A 26,206-nucleotide genomic window follows, 5' to 3' on the forward strand; every position below is an offset into this window, starting at 1 on the left:
GAGAGAGAGAGATCACAAGTAGGCAGAGAGGCAGGCAGAGAGGGGGGAAAGCAGGATCCCCACTGAGCAGAAAGCCTGATGCAGGGCTCCATCCCAGGACCCTGGGATCATGGCCTGAGCAAAAGGCAGAGGCTTAACCCACTGAGCCACCCAGGCGCCCCCTTTCTTAACCATTTTTAAGTGGCATTAAATACCATCACAATTTGTATAGCTGTCACTGCTATTCATTTCCAAAACTTTCTCTTCATGCTGAATTGAAACTGTACCCATTAAACAATAACTCCCCATTCCTCTCCATCCCCCCAGCCCCTTCAAAGACTTTTAGAAGAGGAAACTGAGGCAGAGAAGTTGTATCTTTAAGTTTGAAAATGAGAAGTTTCCCTGAAGGCAGATTGTGGCTTTCCCTGGACTTCACTCCCCAACCTCCACCATCCTTCTGTGGGTGAGTGGGGGGACTGCTCCCCCACTCCAGGTTGTTTTTAATCTAAAACACAGATCCTGGAAGATGAGAAGACCTGTCTTCCAGTGCCAAGTTTTATGTGTGGATTTGTTGTTCAATTTTCCAGCTCAACAAAGAGGAATATCATATGTGCTCATCCCAGCTTTCCAGGGCTTAAGTATGACCTAAATAAAAATGACACAAAGATACGATACCTGGATGACTCTGTTGATAGAGCATCCGACTCGGTGTTGGGGTGGTGAGTTCAGGCCCCACGTTGGGTGTAGAGATTACTTTTTTTAAAAAAAAATCACACAAGGGCACATGGAAAGTATCTCCACAGAAAGAATGCGGGAAGAGGAGACAGAAAACCTGATTTGGAGTCTGGGTACTGTCAACTGTGAGGCGAGGGCCACTTAGCCTTGCTGAACCTCAGGTTTCTCTGAGAGATTACACAGCTCAAGGGTACAGGTGTTTATGTGTGTGGTGTGGGACCCTTTGAGCACCAAATGGATCCAAGGTGTGATATCAGTGGACACTGAGACCCTTTGCTTTCCTGAACTTCTGACTGAAAACACTGAGACCCTCCAACAGAAGAAGTCGGAGATTCTATGCCTTGACCCTGAAATTTGCTTCCAAGGAAGTGTGCCAGGAATGGCCTGGGTACATTTATTCCTGAGATTGGACCGGAATGTCCACTCCCAGCCCTGGAAGGGTTTGAGTGGCCAGAGCTGACCCTTCTTTCCTTCTCCATACCCACAGTTCCCCAGCCCCACCTTCTACATCTTGAAAGAGCTAGCCTGCTGCTCCCACCTCAGCTGCTTTGGCTCCCTGTCCCAGATTCAGAGCTTCAAAATAACCTGGCCAGACAGACTGGAGGAAACTTTTACACCCCTAGTCAGGTGACTGACCTTCTGGCATCACCAGTGTGTTTCCACTGATGCCTGTTAATGCATTATATAAAAAGAAATTTTTTATGAAAAGAGCTCTTTGGAGAAAAGAAAGTGAAGCATCACATTCCTGCCTTTTTATTTTTACAAAATATTTTCTTTGTAATATATCTGATGGGTTTGGCCTGGAGACTCACTCCCGTTGCCTGGCTTTGTTCTAACTCAACAAGCAGATTGATTTATATTGTGCCACTCAGGGAAGGGCACTTAGCTTGCCAGAGCTGGCATTTCTCTCTCCTGGGGGAATTATAAGAAAATCTTCCACTGCATATCCACATCTGTGATGTTCCTGTTCCTTCGAACAACCCTGTGAAGATGGGGTTTTCTTACCCTCCTAGAGGAAACAGAGTCAGAGAGGTCACAGTCACACAACCAACCAAAAAGCAGGTCTGGAAGAAAAAAAAAAGCAGATCTGGGGCACCTGGCTGGCTCAGTTGGTAGAGCATATAGCTCTTGATCTCAGGCTCATGAGTTCAAGCCCCACTTTGGAAGTAGAGATTACTTCAAAAAAAGAGAGCTGATTTTGATGGTGATGCACTGAGAGGCCAAACTTGGCATGTGATGTGGAGGAGATCTGCTCAATGAGGCTCAGGAACTTTCTTAAGAAGGTTCAGGCTCCCTTGTCGCACATTTGCTTGATGGAGGAGAATTTCTTCCTCAACAACTTTTTAAATCCCTTGAACTTGGGGGTGATGACTTGGCCTCACCCATACCTTTCCCCTGTGACTCCAGAGTCCTGCCACAGAAGCCAAGAAGGGAGATCTGATCACATGGGAGAAGAGTCTGAATGGATTTCTCAGGCCAATACAGTCACTCAGCACCCCCCAGTCAGGTGTTTCCTATGGCACTCTCACCCTAGTCTGGAGGCCTCACCCATCTCATCTGCATTGTCCATTAATGAGATTATGAGGTGCCATTGACCCAGGAGAAGTTGCTCTAACAGCAGCTATTAGAGAAGCAAAAGCTACCACCTCCCTCCCCAAGCCTGTACTGTCAAGTTTCACCCACAGGCTTACTCCACGTGATATCCTAGTCAGTTCAATTTATCAAAAGTGAGTAATAAAAGCATTGCAGTGAGTATAATGGAGGGTCAACAAATGATGTAAGATCAGGGCCCATGCTTAAGAAGTGTGCAGTCATGTAGAAAGAGGCAGGTTTGATTAAATGTTCAAATTATATAGCAGAGTTCACAACGTGATCTATTAAAAGGCATGGGGTCATGCATTTATTCATTAGTGGGTATTTGCACAACCACTCAGGCACTGGGCTGATAATAATAGGAGCTATTACTTATCAGTCTTCCCTATGTACCTGGCTCTGCTGAGTCCTTTCCTCCCAACAGAGTCAATACATAGGTACTCTTAACATTATTCCTGTTTTACAGAGGAGAAAAGGGGAGCACAGAGAGAGGGGTGAAGTAACTTTCCCAAGGTTGTGTATTCTCACAGCCTGTGTCTCCCAGGAAGCATGATCATTGTCTTCATGTGATGGCAGTGTATGGGATGGGTGGACTGCTAAACAGTCTGGTAGAAGGATAAAGTAGGAAGAGAACATGAGCAAAGGACCTGAGGTATGAAAGTGCCTGGCACATTTCGAGAAGAGTATATGGTCTGCGTGGCTGGGGTTTAGTATGTGAGAAGAGTTTGTCAGAGACAAAGCCTAGCAGATGACTTGGGACCAAACAATGAGGGCCTTGAGAAACTTGCTAGAAAGCCTGGACTTGACCCAGTGGATGATGAGAGCAAAAGTGGGTTTTCAAGCAGAGTCCATGTGTTTCATTAGGGAGAAAGAGAATCTTAAGCAGGGCCCATGACCAGTGGGAGCAGGACTCTATCTCACAACCCTGAGATCATGACCTGAGCCTAAACCAAGACTCTGATCCTTAACTGACTGAGCCATCCAGGTGTCCCTCATTCTGCACTTTAGGGAAGTAGGTGGCACCTGAGTTAGCAACAACAGGCGAGGCAGGTCTATTGGAGGGCTGTTGCAGTAGACCTAGGAGTAGATGAACAAGAGTAAAAAAAGTAAAAGACGTTTGGGGGTAGGAATATGAGGAGGTTCAAATCCTTAAGGCATGAGACCTCAAAGCATTCATCCATAAAGCCTTTATCCAAGGTCAAGATCATGACTTCCAAGTTGGACATGGGATGTATAAAAAAGAAGTTGGACCAGCACCCCTCACTCCAATCCCTTCTGAACAGACCTCCAGGCTACTGAGAGCACAGGACTCTTGTATGCACAGTAATAAACCACCTGCTTTGACTACTTTGTGGGATGGGTGGTGAAATTTTTTTCATTATTATGTTTAAAGTCATATTTTTGTCCTTTTTATTTTCAAGGACACGCCAAATGTTCTCTAACCAAAATACTGAGGAAGGGTGGGAAGAGGAGTTAGACAAGAAATCCCCATAAAAGAGCTAATGTGTTTGACACATGAACATTTAGAAATCTGTACTCAATGGCCAACACTTATACATTCTTCTCAAGAACCCACACAACTTTTTACAGAGATGGACCATGTCTCATCAAAAATCAAGGAATGAGTATCCTATAGATCAAAGGCTCCAAGCACCATGCAATTAAGTTAAAAACCAGTAACAAAAATAATTTTTAAAACTTATACATTTGGAAATTTAAAAATGTTTCTATCACAAATGGGTCAAAGCAGGGGGAAAGGCAAAGTTGAAAAAAAAGACCTAGAACCTAGACAGTCATGAAAATACTTGGGAAGTAAGGAGCTACTTCAAAGACAATCCCACTGCTGTTTGGGATTGTGTTGCATTCACATCTTTGTGTCTTGCTTTCATCTTTATGTCCATTTAGAGATAAGCAGAGGTAGGGATATTTTCTAAACATTTAGAGAACTGTGTCTTGTTTAGCCGGATTAAAAACAGTAAGGGTACAACCTCCACACCAGAAATCATACCTAGGTTTTTAGAAATTGACTTTCTTATATATGTTCATTTCATTGTCACATTTCCTCACGAAAATCTGAAATCCCTTCCCTTCCTCTTCTGAACAGAGATTCTCATGAAAAACACAAAGGCAATAAAAAAACAAGGCCAGCTGTACAAATTCTGGGTTCGTTGAAGGTAGTTCTGAGATGAGTTTAGAACATTTGGTTTGAGTTTCCTTTGGCCGTTTTGATTCCTTCAGCATTCTAGATATACATAGTTTTGAACTGTGTTTTGTGACCAGTGATGAGGGATTGGGGAAAAATGGGGTGGGGTGTTTTCCTTCTGGCATCAGCTGGCACCTGGTTTTCTAAACAAGGATTTGCCCTCACTCTCAGGACATGGGGCCAGAATCTTGGACATTAACTGGCAAGAAAAAGAGACTCAACATTTCTTTAAAGCTTAGCTTGTTATTCAGGGCTGGTTGATTTTACCTATAACTCTTTCCCGTTCCTTCGCTGCCCTCCTGTTTTGAAGAAGACAATTGGAATTCTCTCCAGAAGGAAGAAACTAAGTTGCTGGTGGACCACATTGTGGTGGTTCTTTGCTCCCAGGAGGAAACACGACCACCTGCCGCCCTCTGCTGTTCAAATAAAAGCAGATTCCCAAGCCCTGTCTATAGCAGCTTCGTCCCCTTGGGTTTGCGTCTCCCAGAGAGAGAACATGTGCTTTTTGTACAAGTGTCATCTTGCCTCAACATCCATTCTGATTCCAGCTCCCTGCTCTTTTCCGTCTACCACTCTCTGCGGACACTCAAACTGTTTCTAAAGAAGGAAAACATTAGGCTTCAAGAAATATGTGTTGGTTTATGATTACCCCTTCCAGCCCCAGGCGGGGGTATCTCAGGTCTCGGCACACACCAACAATGATTATTAGACAAGGTGGTCAGGAGGCCTAGATTCTAGTCTTCTAATGGGGTAAGTTAATTTGATTGGACACATTCCTGGCCTTCTGCTATGTGCAAGATACTATGTTAAGCAGCATGGCTTAATGGTGGATAAAACATAGAAAAGGGTTGCTATCTTCAAAGGATTCATGAGTCTGGTATGGTAATAGCATGCAGGGAAGATGTCGTGATAGAAGCACGGGAGCAGAGCACTAGGGACCAACCTCAGGAAGATCAGGGAGGAGGAAAAGATCACTGTCGCCTCTCAGGCATGAACTGACTGATGAGATTCCAGAACAAGTCCCATTCCAAATGATGGAAATAGGAAAACACTCCCAAGTTCATGACGAGACTTTTTCTCAACTCCCACCAAATTAGGATCCCACCACTTGATTGACTGATTAATTCGACAAATACCTATGGAGCCCTTATGTGCCAGGGATTGTGCTAGGCTCCAAAGCAACAACAGTGAGCAAGCTTCTTGCCCAAGTGGGCCTTGTAGTCCACAGGGAACCCCAGACAAATACCTAGGTTGTTCCACTGCAGTGTGAAGAGGCTGCCGTGGCCCTCTTCCAGTCCATAACCCAACTTGCTTCAAAGTAGAAAGAGGAAAAATGAGGGAGGGACCTTCCATGGATGTCACCCAGAGTCAAAGTTAGAAAAAACATTAACGTGGACTTCAGCCGGGCTCTTGGTCCTTGCTAGAGGAGCTTAAAGGGGAGAACTAGGTAGCAATGGGATGAAGAGCAAGGTTGGGGAGCAAAGGGAGGGAGGCAGGGCTTTGATATCAAGAACAAAGTGTCACAATGCTTTTCCAAGGCCATGCCTGTGCACGGATGGTGGAAGGAGCACTGTGTGACCTTACACGAACTTCCCTGTCCCATCTGGAAATGGGAACAAATAACACCTGCTTGGTACATCCTCCCAGAGTTTAGGATGAGTGAACGAAGGAGTCTGTGAGTGGTTTATGCCAGCTAGGTGATGTTACACAAACCACTGGTGTTATTGCCATTATCAGCAGTGCTTGGGCCGGCCAAAAGAGGAATGAACACTGACGCCTTCCACGGGCCCCTTCCAGGTAGAGAACCTACAAGTAGCCTTGTTGGCAATGTTTCTCTCCAAATTCCTGCTAAGTCTACCTCTAAATTAGGAAGTTTTGCTTTTTAAATAATGTATGTGTTTGATAATATCCTGAATGCAGTGGGGAGTGATGGGAAAGAGGACTAAGTCGAGAAATTCCCTCGGCATCAGTTTGGGGTGCTGTTTTATAGAATCACTACCACAGTGCAGAGTTATGAAACCCCACTTAAGTGTTATAATGAAGGAATGGGCCATTTGTCTCTTCCTGTCCCTCCCTGCATGCAATCCCTGTCTGAATCCCTTGTGGTTTCCCATTGGGATAGGAAGTATAGGCCACTGGACAAAGCTGGTAACATTCCCAGATCGTTTTTACCCTGAAGTCCTGACAGGGAAGGTGGGGCGAGGGAGAAGGCAGAGCTCTGTGTCTGTTGGAGGCTGGTCAGCCAGGCACCATCCTGGAAGCTGTGCAGAGGTCACTGGATACCACCTTCCCCACCAGACTTTCGGCCCAAAGAGGGTGCTGAGCATGTTGCTGAGGGCCACAAACAAAGACCAGCTCAATAAATCTTTATCGGAACAAATTAGCCCTTGCATCAAACAAGCTTTCCGGTGGGCACCATTATCCCCAATTTTCAGCTAAAACTAAGGCCTAATAGGCTTAACAATGTTGTCCAAGGCAAGAGAGTGTGTCTGGCTTGGGGTCTGGATACTATGTGCTTTGTCTGCTCCTGGAGTTTATATTCGCTCCTGAGTGGAACGCCGCTGAGAACCTCTTCTCTCAGAGGCAATGGATTTTCTTGTTTTTATTTTTCATTCCCCAAAAGTTTGTTTTCCATCTGTGTTTGAAAACAGACTCTGATCAAATATTATTAGTAATATACCCTGAAGTCATTATTTTATAGATTATAAGGACCTAGTTCCAGATTCTGTTTATGAATTTTTGGAAGAACTAGAATGAGGACAAAGGTCAAATACTGATTCAACCAACGTGTATAAAATGCCCATTTCGCAGCAGAAGCCAGGCTAGGGGCCAGAGGTCCAAGAAAAATAACATCCTCTGGTCCTGAAGGAACTTACAGTCCAGTAGCGCTGTGTTCTTTTCTCCTTTGAAAAAGATTATAAAAGTGAAACATATGGACTACAGGATATTTGCAAAGCCCAGGTAAGAAGAGAAAGAAAAAAATCACCCAAAATTCAGACATCTTATAAATCCTGAGGCTGGGGCCTCCATCCTAGCATTTCTGGATCAGTAAAATCTTGCACCAGCCTAGAGGAGGAGACAATGTTTTTTGAACTGGAGAAAAGCCACCCTTGTTCTCGCCACCCTGTGAAAAGCCACGATAACATTTAGAAAATATTCTTCATCTCCTTTTCTTGGACTGTGAAATGACTGGTGCAGATGTCGTTCTCTCTGCCTCACCTAAGCCGGGGGGAGACCTTTGTGGACCCCTCAGCACCTTGCCCACCCTATTCCCAGGCTGTTCCCCTGCCACAGCCCCATGTCTCCTCATAAAGAGGGGAGGTCTCTTGGGTGGGGGAAAAGCAGCTTTTACCAAATGCCCCCACATCTCCCCACCCCACCCCAGAAAAGCCTCAGGGGTGGGGAGTTGGTTTCCAAAACCAGTTCCTTTGGATAGAGGGGGCTTTCAGCGGCTTTCTTCAAACTAGGGCACACATTGACTCCCCCAAAGCAGCTTTCAAAAAACCCGATGCCTGGCCCCACTTCACACCAACTAAAAGAATCTCTAGGCCTGAGGTCCAGGCATTGATTTTTTGTGTTTTTAAAGCTTCCAGGGTAAAGGATTGAGAACCACTGATTTAAAGGAAGGCGGGGCAGTGGTGTACGTGGCCTTTGAGATTAGCAAAGGGCGCTGCCGAGGTCAGTCTCAAGAAGGGGCAGCCCCAGGACTTGGCATGGCGAGAACTTTCCACAGCTCACTTCAGGAAAGAGCTGGGTGCTGTATGTGGGTAGTTGGTTGGCAAAGGGGAACCTAAAGGGGGAAAAGAGCAACTTTGTTCCAAAGGGCTCACATGGATCCTGATTAAGGGAAGAACAGACAGAAACCGTGTTCACATACACCAGGAGTAACTATGGGGAGATAAGTACGAATGCCACAATGGGCCATTGGTAAGGCAGGCGAGCTCTCCGGCTTCATTTATGAGAGAGAGAAGAATTTTACACCATAAACTCTGAGAGAAAAGCCACTGTAACAGTAGGCTGCTTCGCAGAAGGAGGATGACTAGAATTAGAACATCTTTCTTTCCTTAAGCAGAAATACTGAGTACTTGCTATTTGTCAAGATTTGTGCCAAGCACTTGACCTAGACTACTCATTTCATCTTTGCAGTAACATTTCGTAGTACGTATTAGTTATCCCCATTTTATAGGGAAGGAAATTGATGTAATAAATCTTAAGTGATTATCACATGAAACAAAGGAGATGAGCCCCAGGCTTTCAAACTCTGAAACCCATGTTTCATTCACCCTGCCAAGCTGTATAACCTGCACTCACTTGATTAGAGGGAAAACAGAAGATGAAAGAAAATCAAGAAGGGGTGACTTTTCAGCGTGGCTAGTTGGCCGGGAGTCCATCTTCTGTGAAGATCTGTGGGGTCACAAGGGAGCCTTTCCAATGTGTCTTTGCCAACCAGCCATGTGAAGGCCAGGTCGCTTCGTTGGCCTAGGTTTGTGTTCTCAGCTAGACAAAGCCAAAAGGGCTAGAACCCCTAGGTGATTTTCAAGCTGCCCTATGCTGGGGACAGGATGGATGGGTATGACCTTCCCTTTGCCCCACAACCAGACAAGCTCCGCATGCAGCTCCTTGAAGAGGACCTTCCCTGTTTGGGGTGAGGGGGCTGCCTCTGGAAGACTATTCCAGTCTGACACAGCTCTGGTGCTCTGTTATTGAAAACCTGTGAGGCTGGGAAGACCCGGTGCCAACTCAGAGCTCGAGTGCAGATGGAAGCGGGCAGGGAGCATGGCTTTTATGCATTTGACAGGGAGGACGAGCCCCTGGGGAAGTGAAACGCAGGAGAAAGGGGCCGGCTAAAGCCAGCAGATCTTGCAGTCACGAAACACCTGCGTGGGGCCCTGGGCCACCCAAAGGAACGTGAAGAACCAGAGCAGAGAGGAGAGGAGAGCAGGTGCCCAGGGTTGTTCCTGCGATGCTGACACAGTCGCAAGCAAGAGAGCCTGGCCTCCAGGCCTCGTCTCCCTAAACTGTACTTCCTTTACTCAAGACGGTGGAAGTCTCCTGTTCTCCATTAGTAGCTTAGGATTTAAGCAATTTTCTGTTTCTTTGTGTTTTTCAGATCTTAAATCCAAATTTCATCCAAGAAGGTGAGTTACAAAGTCAAATGGAGAACACAGGGACTGGCTCAATAAATTGTGGCAGATCCAGCCATTGAGAGAGAGGCAGAATATAATGGGGATGTGGTCCTGTGCTATGGACAAGAAAAGGCGTGCATGATACACTGTGGAAGTGGAAATGGCCACGACTTGCGTTATATGTAATTTGTATAAGAAAACGGTGTTGGTGAAAGCCCAAAGGATATAGACCAAGACATTCGCAGTAGTTAGTTACATCTGTATCAGGATATCATGGAGAATTTTCCTCTTTTTACTTATCTGTATTTCCTGATTTTCTGCAATAAACATTTCTTACTTTTAAAACCCTTCTTCATGGAACACGGATGACTTGACAGTATTAAGCTGAAGGTCATTTGAATCACTAGACGTGCGTGGGCAGGGGAGAGTGGTGTAAAACGGCTGGTTATTGTGTTTGTTCTAAATGACGCTTTACGTCCATCTGACCACAGTGGCCCCAGAATTCCTTGTGCCCTTAGTGGATGTGACCTGCTTGCTTGGGGACACAGTGACACTGCAGTGCAAAGTCTGTGGGCGGCCAAAACCCACCATCACCTGGAAGGGGCCAGACCAGAACATCCTTGACACGGACAACAGCTCGGCCACCTACACCGTCTCCTCCTGGTAAGCTGATCGCCCCATCGTGGGAGACATCGCTAGCACCTTGGTGCAGCCCCTGTTCTGGTTCTTTAGCCTCTGGGGGCAGGGAGGTTGGGTGCCCTGGAGCTTTCTCTCACCCAAATACTTGGTCTTGATGAGGAGAGAAGTGGTCAACATCCACGGGCAGCTCAGGAAAGCGCTCTCACACAATGGTATGTCAGGCTGGGAGCTGTAGGACAGCCCAGGCTGCTACCTCCCTCGAGCAGGTCAGACACAGAGGGGAGGGGTGCCCAGCACGTGGTCACGTGCCACTGAGCAGCGCATAGACATACCTGTACCTACAAGGAAAGTTTGGCAAAACTGCATTCTGGACCCACACTCAGCAAAGAAAAACATACCCCTCTGTATCTCGGGTTAGGCATGAGCCGTACTTTCAAAGAGCTTTGACAGTCACCGACTTACATCCGCCCGACTGGCTGATTTTTGCCCAAGGATCCCCAAGAGAATCTCTGCATCAACAGTAGTGGCAAAGGCTCCAGCCCTGTGGGAGGAATGTGGGTCTCACATCCCAACATCCTGGTGTTTCTTTGTGCCCGTCAGGATCCTGAGAAACAGTGATCTGTTGAATTCCTCCATTAACCTAAGAACAGTTTTCTTAGAAGAAAAAAAAAAAAAAAAGACTTGCTCCAAAATATGCGATATTAAACAGAAAATCCAGCCATACACATGCTTCCACAAAGAAAGCCTATTTAAATAGAAAAAAACTTGGTTGACTGCCTCCTAATCGTTCTGTTAGTATTTATTGTGTACTGCTGTTTACAGTGGATAAGCAATAATGAGCCCTTAAGTGCTTAAGCATTTATCAAAGAATCACCTAGAATCAAACTCCCATCCATTAACTTAATTTTTGTGTATATGAAATGGTATTCCCAGCAATGATGGCCAGGGATGGCCAGGTCCTGAGGTTAGCAGGCCCATGGAACCTAGTGGGGGAGTCAGTGTTTGGCTTCCTCTGTCTCCTCAGGGGGTTGGCAGTGGGGTTGACTTGACTGCTGTGTGTCATCCTTTCTGAGCAGCGCTTCCCTTGTGGTGCTCTGGACCCCAGATGGGAACTGCCAAGGAAGTTAGCATTTAGTGGCAGAATTCGACCTTTACTTAATTCACGTAATTTTTTTTTATTTTAAGATTTATTTAGGTGACAGAGAGAGACACAGCGAGAGAGGGAACACAAGCAGGGGGAGTAGGAGAAGGAAAGTGAGAAGCAGGCTTCCTGCTGAGCAAGGAGCCTGATTCAGGGCTCGATCCCTGGACCCTGGGATCATGACCTGAGCCGAAGGCAGACACTTAACGTCTGAGCCACCTAGGTGCCCCTCATGTAATTGTTTTCAGGGTCCTCTAGTAGAATTTGAAATACTTAAACATTTCATTCTCAGTCATTCCATTTTCCTTTGTTTGTTTATTAAATCTTTTTAAAAAGATTTTATTTATTTCCTTGAGAGAGAGAACAAGTGAGAGAGAGAGTAGTAGTCAGTGTGGGGAGAGGCAGAGAAAGAGGGGGAAGCAGGCTCCCTACTGAACAGACAGCCCAATGTGGGGCTTGATCCCAGGATCCTGGGATCATGACCTGAGCCAAAGGCAGAGGCTTAACTGACTGAGCCACCCAGGCATCCCTTCTTCTTCTTCTTCTTCCTTTTTTTTTTTTTTTAAAGATTTATCTATCTATTTGAGAGAGAGAGAGAGAGCGTGCAAGTGTGGGGGACTGGGGCAGAGGGAGAGACAGAGAAAATCCCAAGCAGATTCCATGCAGAGGATGGAGCCCCACTGGGGCTCAATCCCAGGACCCCAAGATCACCATCTGAGCTGAAATCAAGAGTCAAACACTTAACCCACTGTGCCACCCAGGTGCCCCTCCCTTTTCTTATACAGTGTGTTATCGATGTTTGAGACTGAAAATATTTTAGGACAAAACTGCTAGTGGTAATAATACCAGTAATATTGTATAGGACTTTATATATTGCAAACCATATTCTAATTCTTATCTTGTTTTACTCCTTTTTTATCCCTCTGCCCTTTATACAACACACATGAGAGATGCTAGTGACAAGAATGTCCCCCCATAAAGAAATGGGAATATAGAAAAACAAGGTGTGTAGGGAAGTCCCAGAGCTGGGATGAGACCTTGGGCCTAAGGATTCAGCTCAGCACCCCACGTGCCCACCCTCTGGGATTTTACCCATCAGTCAATTGTGTCATTACTAGAGTCTGAAGAGCATCCTTTTGGTGTCCCTAGTGATTCAGGGGAAATCACCTTGAAGATCTGCAATCTGATGCCCCAAGACAGTGGGATTTATACCTGCATAGCAACAAATGACCATGGCACCACGTCCACATCTGCTACAGTTAAAGTGCAAGGTACAGGCTCTCTGTTCATCCAACACCTTTTATAATTTTAAAATATTTTTATTACGGTAAATTATACATAACATTTTTCATCCTAACCAATGTTAAATGTACCTTCTGCAGTGTTGAATACATTCATATGTTTGTGCGACCAATCTCCGGAATTCTTTTCATCTTGCAAAACTAAATCCTATAACCATTAAACAGCAGCTCCCCTCCCTGCCCCCACTGCCCCTGGCAGCCACTGTTCTACTTCCTGTCTCTATGAATTTATGTGCATCGGATATTTTAAGTGGACATTACAAGGGTTCCCTGAGACCTGAGGAAGAAAAGGTCCATTGTGAAATCCCAAAGTCCAGCAAAGGGGAGAGAAGGAATCTTCGCTAAGGGCTATCTGTGGCCCGCCATAACTTCCTGCATGCTTTCCAGGTCAGCCTAATATCCAGCATGCAGTCTTTAGCCTGAGGAAGAACTTCTAACCCCAAAGCATATCTGCCAGGCCTCTCCAGGGTCTGGAGAAAGCTATGCCACTGGGTGGAAAGGGCATAGGAAAACATTGAGACATGGGGAAGCACGTTTCCTAGGAAATGTTCAACCTTGGTACAAAATGTCAAGTTCGGCAGAAAGAGCACTTGACCATAACTTCCGTCTCCAAAGGTGTTCCGGCGGCCCCTAACCGCCCCATTGCCCAGGAGAGAAGCTGCACCTCCGTGATCCTCCGCTGGCTGCCTCCCTCTAGCACGGGAAACTGCACGATTTCTGGTTACACCGTGGAGTACAGAGAGGAAGGTGAGCTGGCTCCCCCTGCTCTTCCCTTTCTTTCTTCCCCTCCTCCAAAGGGGAAGTCCTTCAGAGTCATAAACTACTTGCCTTCAAGCTTTTCATCAGGTGTTCCTTCTTGTGTCTTCCAACTCAGCATAAACACCTCCTGTCAGACCACAGCCGCCTTCTGACCTCTAACTTCGAGCGGTGATTTCCGCCAAACTGATAATGACTCCTGGTAGATTTCAAAGTGCCTTCTTGGGCACTTCTGTCCTTAATAAGCCCTATCCCCCAGATGAGCAGTCAGGCCCCCCTTACAGATGAGGAGGCTAAGGCCTGAAGAAAGCTAAGGAACACGAAGCAGGAGTTGGTTAAGAGGCAAGGCTGGCATTAAACCCAGGTGTCAAGTTTGCGAATCCGTACTCTTTCTCCCAGAGTGATAACCAGGGTAGCGTGAGCAAAGCCTGACCCGCACCCCCACACAAAATATAGAGACCACATATATAGAGATCGCATATACCTTTTGTGTGATCTCTAAATTTTATATACATACAGACATGTGTATAATGATTTTTTAAAGCTGTTCATTTTTTAAAATTTGTTGCATTTACATGCTGAGGGTGCATACATTAGTTCAGCAGTCAGAAACGCCTGAACCTGCCACCGGTTATCCAGAAAAATTAGTTACACAAGAAGCTGCCCGCTAGCTCTAGTTGTTCATCTCTGAACCACATAATGCATTACACAGCTGAATCTCCAGCCACCGTTCGTGCCCTGAACCAAAATCATTTGCTGTGCTCACCATTGCTCGTAGTATCTCAACTCTTCCTCCTTCTACACAACAGGCCCCGTGCAGTTCCGAAACTGCTTACTTTGGCCTCTTCGGGAAGCTGTTCACTAGCTGTTCACTCTCAGGTCTCCCCGCCTCGGCACAGATGTGTTCGAGCTGAGCCAGGGACGCGTCTCACCAAGCTAGTCCTCCCCGCCCCCAACCCGCGCAGTTCGGTCCTTAGCTCCTCATATTCAGGCCATTCTCGTGAGAAGATCATTTCATCTTTCTGAGCCTCCGTTTCTCCTGTTCCCGACCCCATAGGGTGTCTGGGGATATCGGTGTGAAAAGGAAATGAGAGAGCTGCCTGGCACGGGTACTTGACATGAGTGGAGGGCTCAGTGCCTGTTCATTTCTAGTTTGTTTCTACTTCCAAATACATATTTCCTCTCATCTTGTGATTTATAATATATTTTTATGCCTTATTAAAAAGTTGCCGCAGGGTCCCTGTAAATTCTGCACGCTCTCCGTCTTCTCACTCTCTCACTTCTCACTTTCACACCCCTCAGGACCTAGTCAGTCATTTGCCACAGGTGGCCCACCGGCTTTCAGAGCCCAATCAGTAACCACAGCTGCTCCTTGAATGGAATGAGTCAACTTCCCCTTCTTTGTTTGCTGAAGGTCTTTGAAACAATGTCTCTCTGGCCTTTCTCTCTCCCTCTCTTCGGAAATCGTGCACTAGGTTCCCAGGCCTGGCAGCAGTCTGTGGCTTCGACCTTGGACACTTACCTCGTCATCGAGGACCTCAGTCCTGGGAGTCCTTATCAGTTCCGAGTCAGCGCCAGCAACCCCTGGGGGATCAGCCTTCCCAGCGAGCCCTCGGAGTTTGTGCGACTCCCTGAGTACGGTGAGTCCCGGCCTTTCCCTGCACCCCAGGCGGGGGAGGCCAGGCCCCGGGCGGCTCACCTAGTCACGGGTGCCGGCTGGCCGTTGGCATGGCAGGCCACCATGCGGGGGGAACCTGGATTTGCTTCAGTCAAGTAACATTTCAGAGACCTGAAGAAAAGTGTGATTTCAACCGTCTTAGAGCAAAAGTGAGGTCAGCCACCCGTGTTTACTTGGGGCCTGCCAGGATCCCTGGGCTCCCGCGTGTGTCGCCCAGAACAGAGAGGGGGGCAGGCAGGAGTCATGAGTCACCTGAATGCTATCTGCCCCTTTTCCTACTTGGGAACGCCAAACCTTGTCTCCCTTGGGAATCCCTGCCAGGTGTAAGTGTGCCTCGCGGCATCAGAGACAGCCGTGTTCACCAGTTTAAGCTGGGGAGAGGAAAGCAAGCTGTTCGAAGAGTATTAAAAAAAATTTATTTATTTGAAAGAGAGAGAAAGCACAAGCAGGTGAGGGGCAGAGGGTGAAGCAGACTCCCAGCTGAGCCGGGAGCGCCATGTGGCACTCCATCTGGAGACTCTAGGATCATGACCTGAGCCCAAGGCAGACTCTTAACCGACTGAGCCTCCCAGGCGCCCCTCAAGGTGATACATTTTTAGGTGGATATGTTGAGTAATTAAGATACGCCTATAACTAGCTACACGTATTTTACAAATACCACCTATTCCCTGTCTCACCAAACCCCCTTGGTCCTAAGAACATTTTGAAAGAGGACACCTGGGGCACCCGCCTGGCTCAGTTGCTTGAGTGGTTGTGTTTGGCCCGGGTCATGATCCCGGAGTCCGAGGATCGAGTCCTGCATCAGGTTCCCAGCTACACGGGGAGTTTGCTTCTCCCTCTGACCTTCTCCCCTTTGACGCTCTCTCTTATTCTTTCTCTCTCTCAAATGGACCCCTGCTGACTCTGGAAGTGCTCCCCAGCCCGCCCCAGCCTTGCTCCGTTGGACCCATGACACTGGGAAACCTTGGCCCTGGGCCTCAGAATTCAATATAGATAAGGCACCTGAGTCTCAGCCCCACTGTGCTCTGGGCAGCCTGAGGTGGCCCAGGGTCAGAAGAGTTGCGCTGCCGGCGTGCTCCTCTTCTCCTAAGCCACGAACTAAATTCTGCCTCATGTCTTCCTTCTTGCAAGCCTTGGTCCCAGGAGACAGAACAAACATATGTTGGTGCACATGCTTTACACGTGCACACATGTGTGGGTGTTTGTGGGTGCGTGTGTAAACCATTGCCAGGGAATTAACACCTCAGATAAGGTAATGCTACCAAACATTGTGCTCAGGCCTGTATTTTGGGTTAAGCTACACCATTCGATATAGCAGCTAAGCCCTCACTGTCTGAGGCAGCGGGGTGACAGGGACAAATGGGTAGGATGCTCTGAGCCCGTTCCCCTCCTTTCCTCCTCTGGGCCTTGTAACTCTTCCCCTAGCTGCCGCTGCATCCCTCCTCCGCCCTGATTCTCACTGGCTTTTCTAGGCCTTCCATGTGTTTTTCTCTCTCTCTTTTAACTTGTTGTACCAAATTTCTATTTTAAAATATCCAGAGGTTACATCTCTGATTGTCCCAAGTTTTCTTTTGTTTATGTAGACGCCACAGCGCTGGGGGTGGGGGTGGGGGGATATGACTCTGTCATGTCGGTTTCCCTTGGATGATATTTTTAAAAATAACATTTCAGAGCATCCTGGCATTTTCCCATGAGTTAGACTCCTTATTTGGTCACGAGAATGCTTTGGGGCAAAGCAGGAGTTTTTCTGTTAATCTTTTCTTTATTCTTATATGACTCCCTCAGTATCCTAAATGGATTCTCTCTCTTCCAAAGATGCTGCTGCTGATGGTGCCACCATTTCTTGGAAGGAAAATTTTGATTCAGCTTATACTGAGCTGAATGAAATTGGAAGGTAATGACTCCATTTTCTCTTCCTTCATTCATGGGCACTTAGCATCATCATATCAGAATAATGACTTGCTTTTCCTATTGTTTGTTTCTCCTCACTAAGTGTATTCCCTCTTTAGGAAGGAAAAAAACCAATATTTTTGTGTATTTTTACTGCTCTTTTTTTTTTTTAAACTTTTTAAGTTAGATGCTTCACTCAAAACTGTCAGCCTTTCTTCTATTCTAATATAAGAATTTAAGCCTTTTCTTCAAATTACAATTTTAGTTATGTCTCCTGAGTTCTGATATGTGGCACTTTTGTTATCATTGAGTTCAACTATGATTTTTTTTTCTTTGACCTAATTGTAATAGAAATACTTTAAAATTTTCAGCTGTGTGAGATTTCTCCAAATCATCTTCTTCTTACTGATGTCTAACTTAATTACATTGTAGTTGAAGAACTTGATCTATGTGATACTGACCCTGACTTTTGCTGGGACTTGCGTTATTTGCAGTACATGGCCAGTTTTTGTTCAAAGTTCCATGTGTTCCTGAGAAGAAGGTATAATCACTAATTACTGGTTCAGGTCTCCGCATATGTCCATATGTCAAGCCCAACACACTTTTTTATGGATATTTCTAGTCCAATCCCCCCTACGCATACCCACATACTCAGTCACACAATCTATCTCTATTTTGAGTAGGAAAGTGTCCTCAAAAATAAAAAGATAAAAATAGGACTTTTAACAAAACAATGAAAAAAAATCTATCACCTGTCCCATAAAATAGTTGATGGAAAGAAACAAAAAAGAGGTCATCTCTGTGTGTGCATTAATTTGCACGTGGTCTAGGTGAGAGGGTGGGGAGTTCTTACAAGTCCCCCCACCCACTGAATGTATAAAAAAAAAAAAAAAAGATCACCCACTAACGGTGGGTCATTACCATCATCTCTTTGGTTGACATCTCTCAATGAAGCACAACTTTTCCTGAGTAGGGTGGTTATGACAGGGGTTGTGGAAAGAGCCCAAATGCTTGCTATTCCCATTTATTAGGCAGGAATCACAATGCTGGGGGCATCTGGGTGACTCAGTGGGTTAGGCCTTTGCCTTTGGCTTAGGTCATGATCTCAGGGTCCTGGGATCAAGTCCCGCATCGGGCTCTCTGCTCAGCGGGGAGCCTGCTTCCCTCCCTCTCTGCCTGCCTCTCTGCCTACTTGTGGTCTCTCTCTGTCAAATAAATAAATAAAATCTTTAAAAAAAAAAAAAAAGGAATCACAATGTCATTCACGACCTTTCACCGTAATCCCCTCCATCAAAAACCAACTTGCGCTCTCTCCTTTCACTCTTCTTTGTGTGGCAAGAGGAAGAAAAAGACCAGTGGAAATTTACATGGTGTTGGATGATGCTTATATCGTGTTGCAGATCCTATGAAGATATTATATGAGAGACATTTAGTGTAATCCTTGCCACATTGTGAGTAGATTCCCAGGAAAGGAACCCAGGCTCGGGGAGTTAAGTAACTTTTTCGAGGTCTTGCAACCACTAAGTGGAGAACAGTCAGGATTCCAACCCTGGCCTACCCAATTCTTAAGCCTGTGTTTGTTTTACTAGCATATGTGATTTCTCACCGCAGCAGTTTTTGTCAAAAATAAGCTCTAGCCTTGGGCGCCTGGGTGGCTCAGTGGGTTAAGCCGCTGCCTTCGGCTCAGGTCATGATCTCAGGGTCCTGGGATCGAGTCCCGCATCGGGTTCTCTGCTCCGCGGGGATCCTGCTTCCTCCTCTCTCTCTGCCTGCCTCTCTGCCTACTTGTGATCTCTCTGTGTCAAATGAATAAATAAAAATCTTAAAAAAAAAAATAAAAAAAATAAAAATAAGCTCTAGCCATTGAAATCTAGTCGGCTCCATTATATTCAAGTTTTGTGAAGTTCCACATGACTCCAGTAAGGAATCGACTCCACTCCTGGTTCTAAAGGAAAACTAGTTGTATCGTTCAGATGCTCCAGGGATTTCCTTCCCCAGACATGCATTTGCTGTTGAGAACCAGAGGCGAGGCATGTTTTACCTAGAAGAGATGGATGTTTTAGTATTTCCCAAAGGGGAGCTCAAGTTTCTGATCTGTTCAGGGCAATGATGTTTTTGTTTTTCAAATCTCATCCCCAGCCATCTGAAGCTTTTCCTCTCCTCCAAGTATAGTCCTCCTATTTTCAAGAGCTCCTTAAAAAAAAATGCTGCATGGGGGCACCTGGATGGCTCAGTGGGTTAAGCATCTGCCTTTGACTCAGGTCATGATCTCAGGGTCCTGGGATCGAGCCTTGCATTGGGCTCTCTGCTCAGCAGGGAGCCTGTTTCCCCCCTCTCTCTGCCTGCCTCTCTGCCTACTTGTGATCTCTCTCTGTCAAATAAATAAATAAAATCTTTTTTAAAAATGCTGCATATAAACAGAAGGGAAATAAAACATGTAGATACTGATGTGAGACATACCACAGGTATCTGCAGGCCATAAATGTGAGTCAGCTTTCTCCACTGAACTTAAACCTAGACTTCTAGGCCTATATGACTATCTTGTTAAAAATAGCTCTCTGGTAATTAAGTAGTTTAAAAACCATGGTGCATAAAGAAATATCATCACTCCTAAAGTCTATCTACAGAAGGAAAGAGCACTTGAGCATGGCAAGCTTAGCTGGAAATAAACTAGACGGGCACATCAGCAATGTGAAGAAGCCAGAGAGTTGTCCCCTGGCAATGAGGACTGGTGACCTGTACAGGATCCAAAGAGATAGCAGGGCCAGGCCTCCAGGCAAGGATGGAAGGTTGAACCCAGCTATCAGTTTTCACACTGTCCTGAGACTTCACTGAATCTCCAGTAAAGGAATTTTTCCAATCAGGCACGTAAGGGTGAGGACACAGGAAAAGAGATACTCTAGAAACACATTCGAAGCAGAAAACAAGTGAAAGAGTGACAAATGACCAAGGAGACCTAAGGAACTCAGTCCAAATCAGTTGTGGGGTCAAGTGAGAGCCAGTACAACTTTTGCAGCAGACTCCCCCAAAGGCTGTGGATCTGGCTGCATCAAGTAGCTCTGTAAACCGGTGTAAAAAGGATGCTGACATGGGAAGGAGTGGCTGAAACCGTGTGAGAGCTTGTCGCTTCAGCTCTCCTCCCCAGCAGAGGCAGCTGTAGGATCATCCATCTCCATGCAGGAAAAGGCTGGGGTCCATTCTCTAGACAGGGTAAAACAGAGCACCTCTCTTCTCTGGGACAATGGCACACTTGGGGGCAGCAGAACCTTCCAGCAGACAGGCCCCTTGGACACTGTAGCCACGCTGGATAGTCAGGACACCAGCTTTCTCAACCACCCAGCCTTCAAAAGTGGACAACCGTGGCTTCACCATCTAGGCAGGAGGTACAAGGCTCTTTCTCCGGGAATTCCCATCAGCCCAAGAAGAAAGACTTAAAGATAATGACTTTGGAGCTTTCCCTACTAAACAGTCCACTCAGATCACGCTATAGTGAAGCTCAAATTGACAGGCTCCGCTCCCCACACTCAGAGCTTCCAAACACCATTTAGTCCCCAACTTTTAGAATGAGCTAACTTCCAGTGCCCACCAAGAGAGAGTCAGCCCACTGTGGCCTATCTCTCCTACTGATGACAACTAGAATCCCTGGAGAAAATACAAAAAAAGGCAACTACCTCAGGATTCTGAAAAGCAAAGAACACAGAGAACGGGGAGACAAGTGAAAATTTGAGGAAAGTCAGGGACAGTGGCAGTGAGTTCTCTGGCTTGTTTGTTGGGCTTTAACCCAAGTGCAGGCCAAACCAGGGAACTGGGCAACATGTACAGGGGACAGCTCCAAAGGAAACTCATCTTTCTGGCCAAAAGACAGGAAAGGGGGCTCTCTTTGAGCTGAGGAGACAGGAAAATGCCTTTCCCTCCCTCCTTTCCTTCTCTCATTGCTTTAACCCAAGCAAGAAACTAAAACTCTGAAGGAATCCCATCTATTAAAACGGGCCCATGGGAGCCAAAGAATGTGTGGGAAATCTCAGTGAGAAGAGAGCTAAGGAACGAGATCCCCCTAATTCTGTGCCGGAACAGGACAGATCCTGGGCTCCTTTCAAGCTACGCACGGATAGAACACAGCCACAGAAGCATAGCAAGGCCTGAGAGCCGAACTATGCCATAAACCAGCACTCAGTCACCCTGCAGTGACTTATTAGTCTCGGACTAATCTTTGAATGGTTCTCATAAGGGGCCGTCTTTGTCAGAAATGAGGCCTGAATTCTGTCACAAGAAGGAAAATGTTCATAGTTTACTGGCGCTGCAAATTTGACTAGCCCTGACCTAGCTGCAATAATGGAAACACTGAATATTGATTAAAATATCATTCCGTCGGGGGATGGGGGGATGGGGAAAATGGTCATGTGGTAGAGACAGAGAGGGGAGAGAGGCTTACATCTCCCTTTCCGGAGTGGGTGTCTACAGATTATAATGAAAACGGAAACACCAAGAAGTAGCCACACAAACATAGACTACCCCAGTAATAAGCTAAAATATAATTACCTGATTGATTAAACTGCCTCTCAGGTAAGGAAAATGGGGTTGTGGGGTAGAAGGATGGGATACTATTAGTTTGAATAAGAAAACTTAAAGCTAATTGACTTTTTAAATCATGGGAATGCATAACTTGGAAAAGCACAATTTAAAGAAAAAAATTAAGGTATAGGGGCACCTGGGCAGCTCAGTGGGTTAAGTGTCTGCCTTCCCTCAGGTCATGATCCAGGATCAAGCCCCGTATTGGAAGCCTGCTTATCCCTCTCCTGTTCCCCCCGCTTGTCCTCTCTCTCTCTCTCTCTCTCTGTGTCAAATAAATAGAATCTTTGAAAAAGGAAGGAAGGAAGGACAGACAAACATAATGAAGGGGTGCCTGGGTCCAGTCTGTGGAGCATGCAACTCTTGATCTCAGGATCGTGAGTCTAAGCCCCACATTATGCATAGAGATTACTTAAAAAAAGAGAGAGATGGCAATTTATTAATTTATGATATAGAATGGAAATATCAGTTCAACCAAATATTTGCTTCCTATGCAAAAAGAATGATGACTGCTACATAATAGGCATTCAATTAGTATTTGTCAAATACTTGTTTTATTGATTAACACATTCTCTTCTTAAAGATTTTTTATTGTTATTATCTATTTATTTGACACACACACACACACACACACACACACAGAGAGAGAGTATGAGCAGGGGGAGGGGCAGAGAGAGAGGAAAAAGCAGGCTCCCCACTGAGCAGGGCTCCATCCCAGGACCCTGGGATCATGACCTGAGCCAAAGGCAGACACTTACCCAACTGAGTCACCGAGGTGCCCCAGCATATTCTCTTCTTTTGAGAAAACCTATACTGGGGAGACATTATCTGACTATTATTGTCTGAAAGTCACTTGGTGAGCACAGGGCCAGGTCAAGGGGTCAGTTGGACCATCTTTGTGGTGGTTCTGGTGTTGGCTGCCTCCATTTCTGCTAGAGGAATGGACTGTTCTTTGGATGGTTGACTCCTCTACTCATAGGTTATAGTATCTCAGGGACGGACCTGGGATGGGCACTGCTGGTCACCTCTTTGACTCCCTTTCCCTGTTCCCATTGCTGACCAGTTCCCTCTTCTACTTCACTCTTACTACCTCCTACTGAGCTACAGCTGAGTCTGGGAACCATTCTGTTCTAGGTGTGGCTAATTTTGTCAGATGTGAAGCTGGCATGCTGGTTATACATTTTTCAATGTCCTTGTCAGTTAGAAACGACTGAAGTATTTATGAGTGAAATAACACGGTATCTGGATTTTGCTAAAAATACCACGGGAAAAAAAGGCAAGAGGTAGGAAAGAAAGAGATGGAATAAGGTTGGCAAAATGCTGATAATGACTGAAGCTGGCTGCTGGCTGCGCAGATCTATTACACTATTCTCTCTACTTTTGTGTATATTACAAAGTTTCTGTCATACCAAGATAAAAAATATAAAAGGAAAAAATTGCCTCTTTTTTTTTTAAGATTTTATGTATTTATTTGACAGAGAGAGATCACAAGTAGGTAGAGAGGCAGCAGAGAGAAAGAGGGAAGCAGGCTCCCTGCTGAGCAGAGAGCCCGATGTGGGACTCGATCCCAGGACCCTGAGATCATGACCTGAGCTGAAGGCAGCGGCTTAACCCACTGAGCCACCCAGGCACCTGAAAAAATTGCCTCTTTAAGAAATGTTTTTGAAATGATTATGGAGTAGAATTCCTCCTTCTTGCACGTTATTATTACTGTTGTATTTTACAAAAATATACTGCGCTTAGAAAACTGAACCTGTGGTTGATATTTCAAAGTGAGAGAGAAATCTGTTGACTAAAATTGATATGAGTTTTTTGCATCTCAGAGATTCCTGACTTGCTAAGGCAGGAAACACGGCTTTTCTTGAGAGATCCTATGATCATTTCAAAATAGGAAAGTAGGATTCCTAATAAGTGTAACTGTCTAACCACTTCAGAGAAAACGTTACAGATCCTTAAATAAAAGAATACCTGGTAGATGGAGGAAGCTTCGCAAAATGCTTTCTGCCTTCCGCTCTCCAGGGGCCGTTTCTCCATAGTGAAGAAGTGTATTCACAAAGCTACGCGGAAGGACGTCGCGGTGAAATTCGTTAGCAAAAAAATGAAGAAAAAAGAGCAGGCTGCCCATGAGGCTGCCCTGCTTCAGCACCTGCAACACCCCCAGTACATCACTCTCCATGACACCTATGAGTCCCCCACATCCTACATCCTGATTCTGGAGCTGTAAGTACAGGCGTCTCGGTCGTCTCCAGTGTCTGGGCTCCTTCCCGTCCCCCTACCCCCCACAGCGGTTACATTCTATACAATGTCTCACTATGTACGGAGTGTTGTGTGTCATGTGCAATCTCCCGTCTGTTTTATAAAAAGGTGGTTCCCCTTTGCAGATTAGAAAAATCAAGGGTAAAGAAGGTCCTTACCACTAGAAAATGGAGAAGCTGGGACTTGAACCTGTGTATCTCGCTCCCTTAGATTCTCATGTTCTTTCTACTATGGACTCTTGGGCTGGACAGGGGTTTAGGAAGACTGTATGGATCCTAGGCTTGTTGACAGGGGTGGGGCTGAAACTGAAAGGGGGTTTGTGCATCAACCCACTGACGTGGCAGCCATGATCTCCCACCCAAGAAATTCCTTTTAAAGTGGAACCTTGACTTTCAAAATATTCCACTCATTCCAGATTTTCTACGAACTCAGGCATCTGCATACTTGGCCCTAGAACACATCCAATAAAGCACATTCTGCCCCGCTACTACCGCAGGCTAAAAACAGAGATCATGTCCTGTGGTTCACAAAGATCTAACAGAGGCTAAAGAGAACATAGTCCTCTCAGGAGGATGGAGCCCTCATAGAGACGTCATCAGATGCGTGCTGATGGCCCTGCCCCAAGACTGGTGCCATGCATGTCTCTCCAGGAGCCTCTGTCCAGAAGAGAAGCGCCTCCATGTGCTGCTTTCCAGCTGTCATTTTACTGTGACTCTTGTGTGCTTGTTTGTCTAAATGTTTATGGATGAGGGCCTTTGAGGCAGTTCCCTATAAATTTATTTATGTTGGAAAAAAGACAGCCAAAAAACAAACATCTTTAGCTACATTTTTTAATTCATTGAAAAGAAACAAGAGAAGATAGAACCAACTGTATCAATGTTTGTACTTCTTTTGTGATACATTATATAGCTGTGTAGTAGTAGATCAATTGTCACTTTGGATTTAACGAAGACCCTTACAGAGAGCCTTCCAGAACCTAATATCAAGTGCTTATACAAGTATTATCACTTGTATATCAAGACAACATGGCAGATCCAGAACCTTAGCCCCTGCATCATTCTGGGGGAAGGTTGATGCCTGATTACCAGGCTGCGTTGGTGCAATGGAAGGAAGCCATGCTTGGAATGAAGAGCGTGAGCGCTCATCCCAGCTCTGGGATTTGGGGGCAGGGTCTTTAGATTCCTGGGCCTGGGGTCTCATCTGTGAAGTCTGAGGAATTATTTCCACTTCTCAGAGACATTACAGGGATTAAATGAGGTGAATAGTGGATTGAGTTAGTTTAGCAAACGTTTACTGAGCACACCCTGTGTGCCTGCTGCTGGGAGGACCTAGACCAGGATGGAAGGAACAAAGGTAAAAAGGGGTGGTTCTTGCCCTTGAAGAGTTCCAAACCTGATGAGGAGGACCGATCCCTAAGTGATGATTTCAACTGAACATGGTAAATGCTGAGAAAGAAACACGTTTTGGAGAGGGTTGCTGTGAGAACATAGGAAGGTGTTTGTTGGACTGGAAATTCAGGAAAGATGAGTGGATAGACAGTGCCCAAGGTAAACCCTGTGCTAAATCTTGGTTATGCTGTGACCAGAGGTCCTCCCTTTGGTGGCCATCCAAGTCCCTGGTAGAGCTTTTCTCTGCTAGGCCTAGGCTAGGGTGGGGTCCGGGCATCTGCATTTCCCAAAAGCTCTGAGGGTGAACTTGGTGCGAGGGCTTGTGGGTCTCCGAGCAGCGCAGCAAGAAGCACGGGGGGAGCATCTCACAAACCCAGGCCCCCTCCACTCCATGCTCATCCCTCCCGCCTCACCCCCTGCCAGGTCCTAGGCTTTGCTCCTATCAAGGAAAGCAGGAGAAGACATCATGGGGAAGGAACACACTAGAGAAGAGAATGGAAACCCTGGCTGGGGTGGGGGGAGATCAGCTGTGCTCAGAGGTGGTTTCTACCTCTGGCTCAAGCCTTCCCCAGGGATGTACCTTTGACAGCTCAGTGCACATTAGACTAGCAGTCTGACATTTGGTCACTCCAGATGCTCTAGAGGGTACAGGGGACCTGAAAACACTACTGAGCACTCAGGCTGCTACTGATTAGGTGTACCACTTGACTCTTACACAGCCCTCGGGGTGAAGTCAGTCTTCTTGCTGTTACTCCCAGTTTAAAGATGAAGAAACCAACACAGGGTTTAAGCGACTTGTCCCAAACCCCCAGCCTGTAGCGGGCAGAAGAAGGACTCAAATCTGGATCTGGCTGGCTCCCCCTACCGTGTTCTCAGTCATGGTTTTTAAGATTGGAAAATTGCTCACAAGGCAAAGGATCCCAAAAGGGTCAAGAATGCTGAGGACAAACTT

At 46.1% G+C, this 26,206-nt stretch overlaps 1 protein-coding gene across 13 annotated transcripts in view; it reads left to right on the forward strand.

Annotated features, from left to right (window-relative positions):
- The window catches only part of KALRN (kalirin RhoGEF kinase), a 659,050-nt gene that overhangs the window by 624,479 nt on the left and 8,365 nt on the right, over positions 1-26,206 (forward strand). For all 13 annotated transcript variants that reach the window (XM_032335453.1, XM_032335509.1, XM_032335462.1 and 10 more), the window contains 7 exons: positions 9,621-9,648; positions 10,128-10,299; positions 12,566-12,687; positions 13,333-13,464; positions 14,949-15,113; positions 16,967-17,045; positions 23,630-23,830. In XM_032335453.1, the coding sequence (XP_032191344.1) occupies positions 9,621-9,648; positions 10,128-10,299; positions 12,566-12,687; positions 13,333-13,464; positions 14,949-15,113; positions 16,967-17,045; positions 23,630-23,830 (899 nt within the window). The remainder of the gene's footprint in view (positions 1-9,620; positions 9,649-10,127; positions 10,300-12,565; positions 12,688-13,332; positions 13,465-14,948; positions 15,114-16,966; positions 17,046-23,629; positions 23,831-26,206) is intronic.

The sequence above is a fragment of the Mustela erminea genome, chromosome 1, assembly GCF_009829155.1.
Source record: "Mustela erminea isolate mMusErm1 chromosome 1, mMusErm1.Pri, whole genome shotgun sequence".
NCBI classification, from domain to species: domain Eukaryota; kingdom Metazoa; phylum Chordata; class Mammalia; order Carnivora; family Mustelidae; genus Mustela; species Mustela erminea.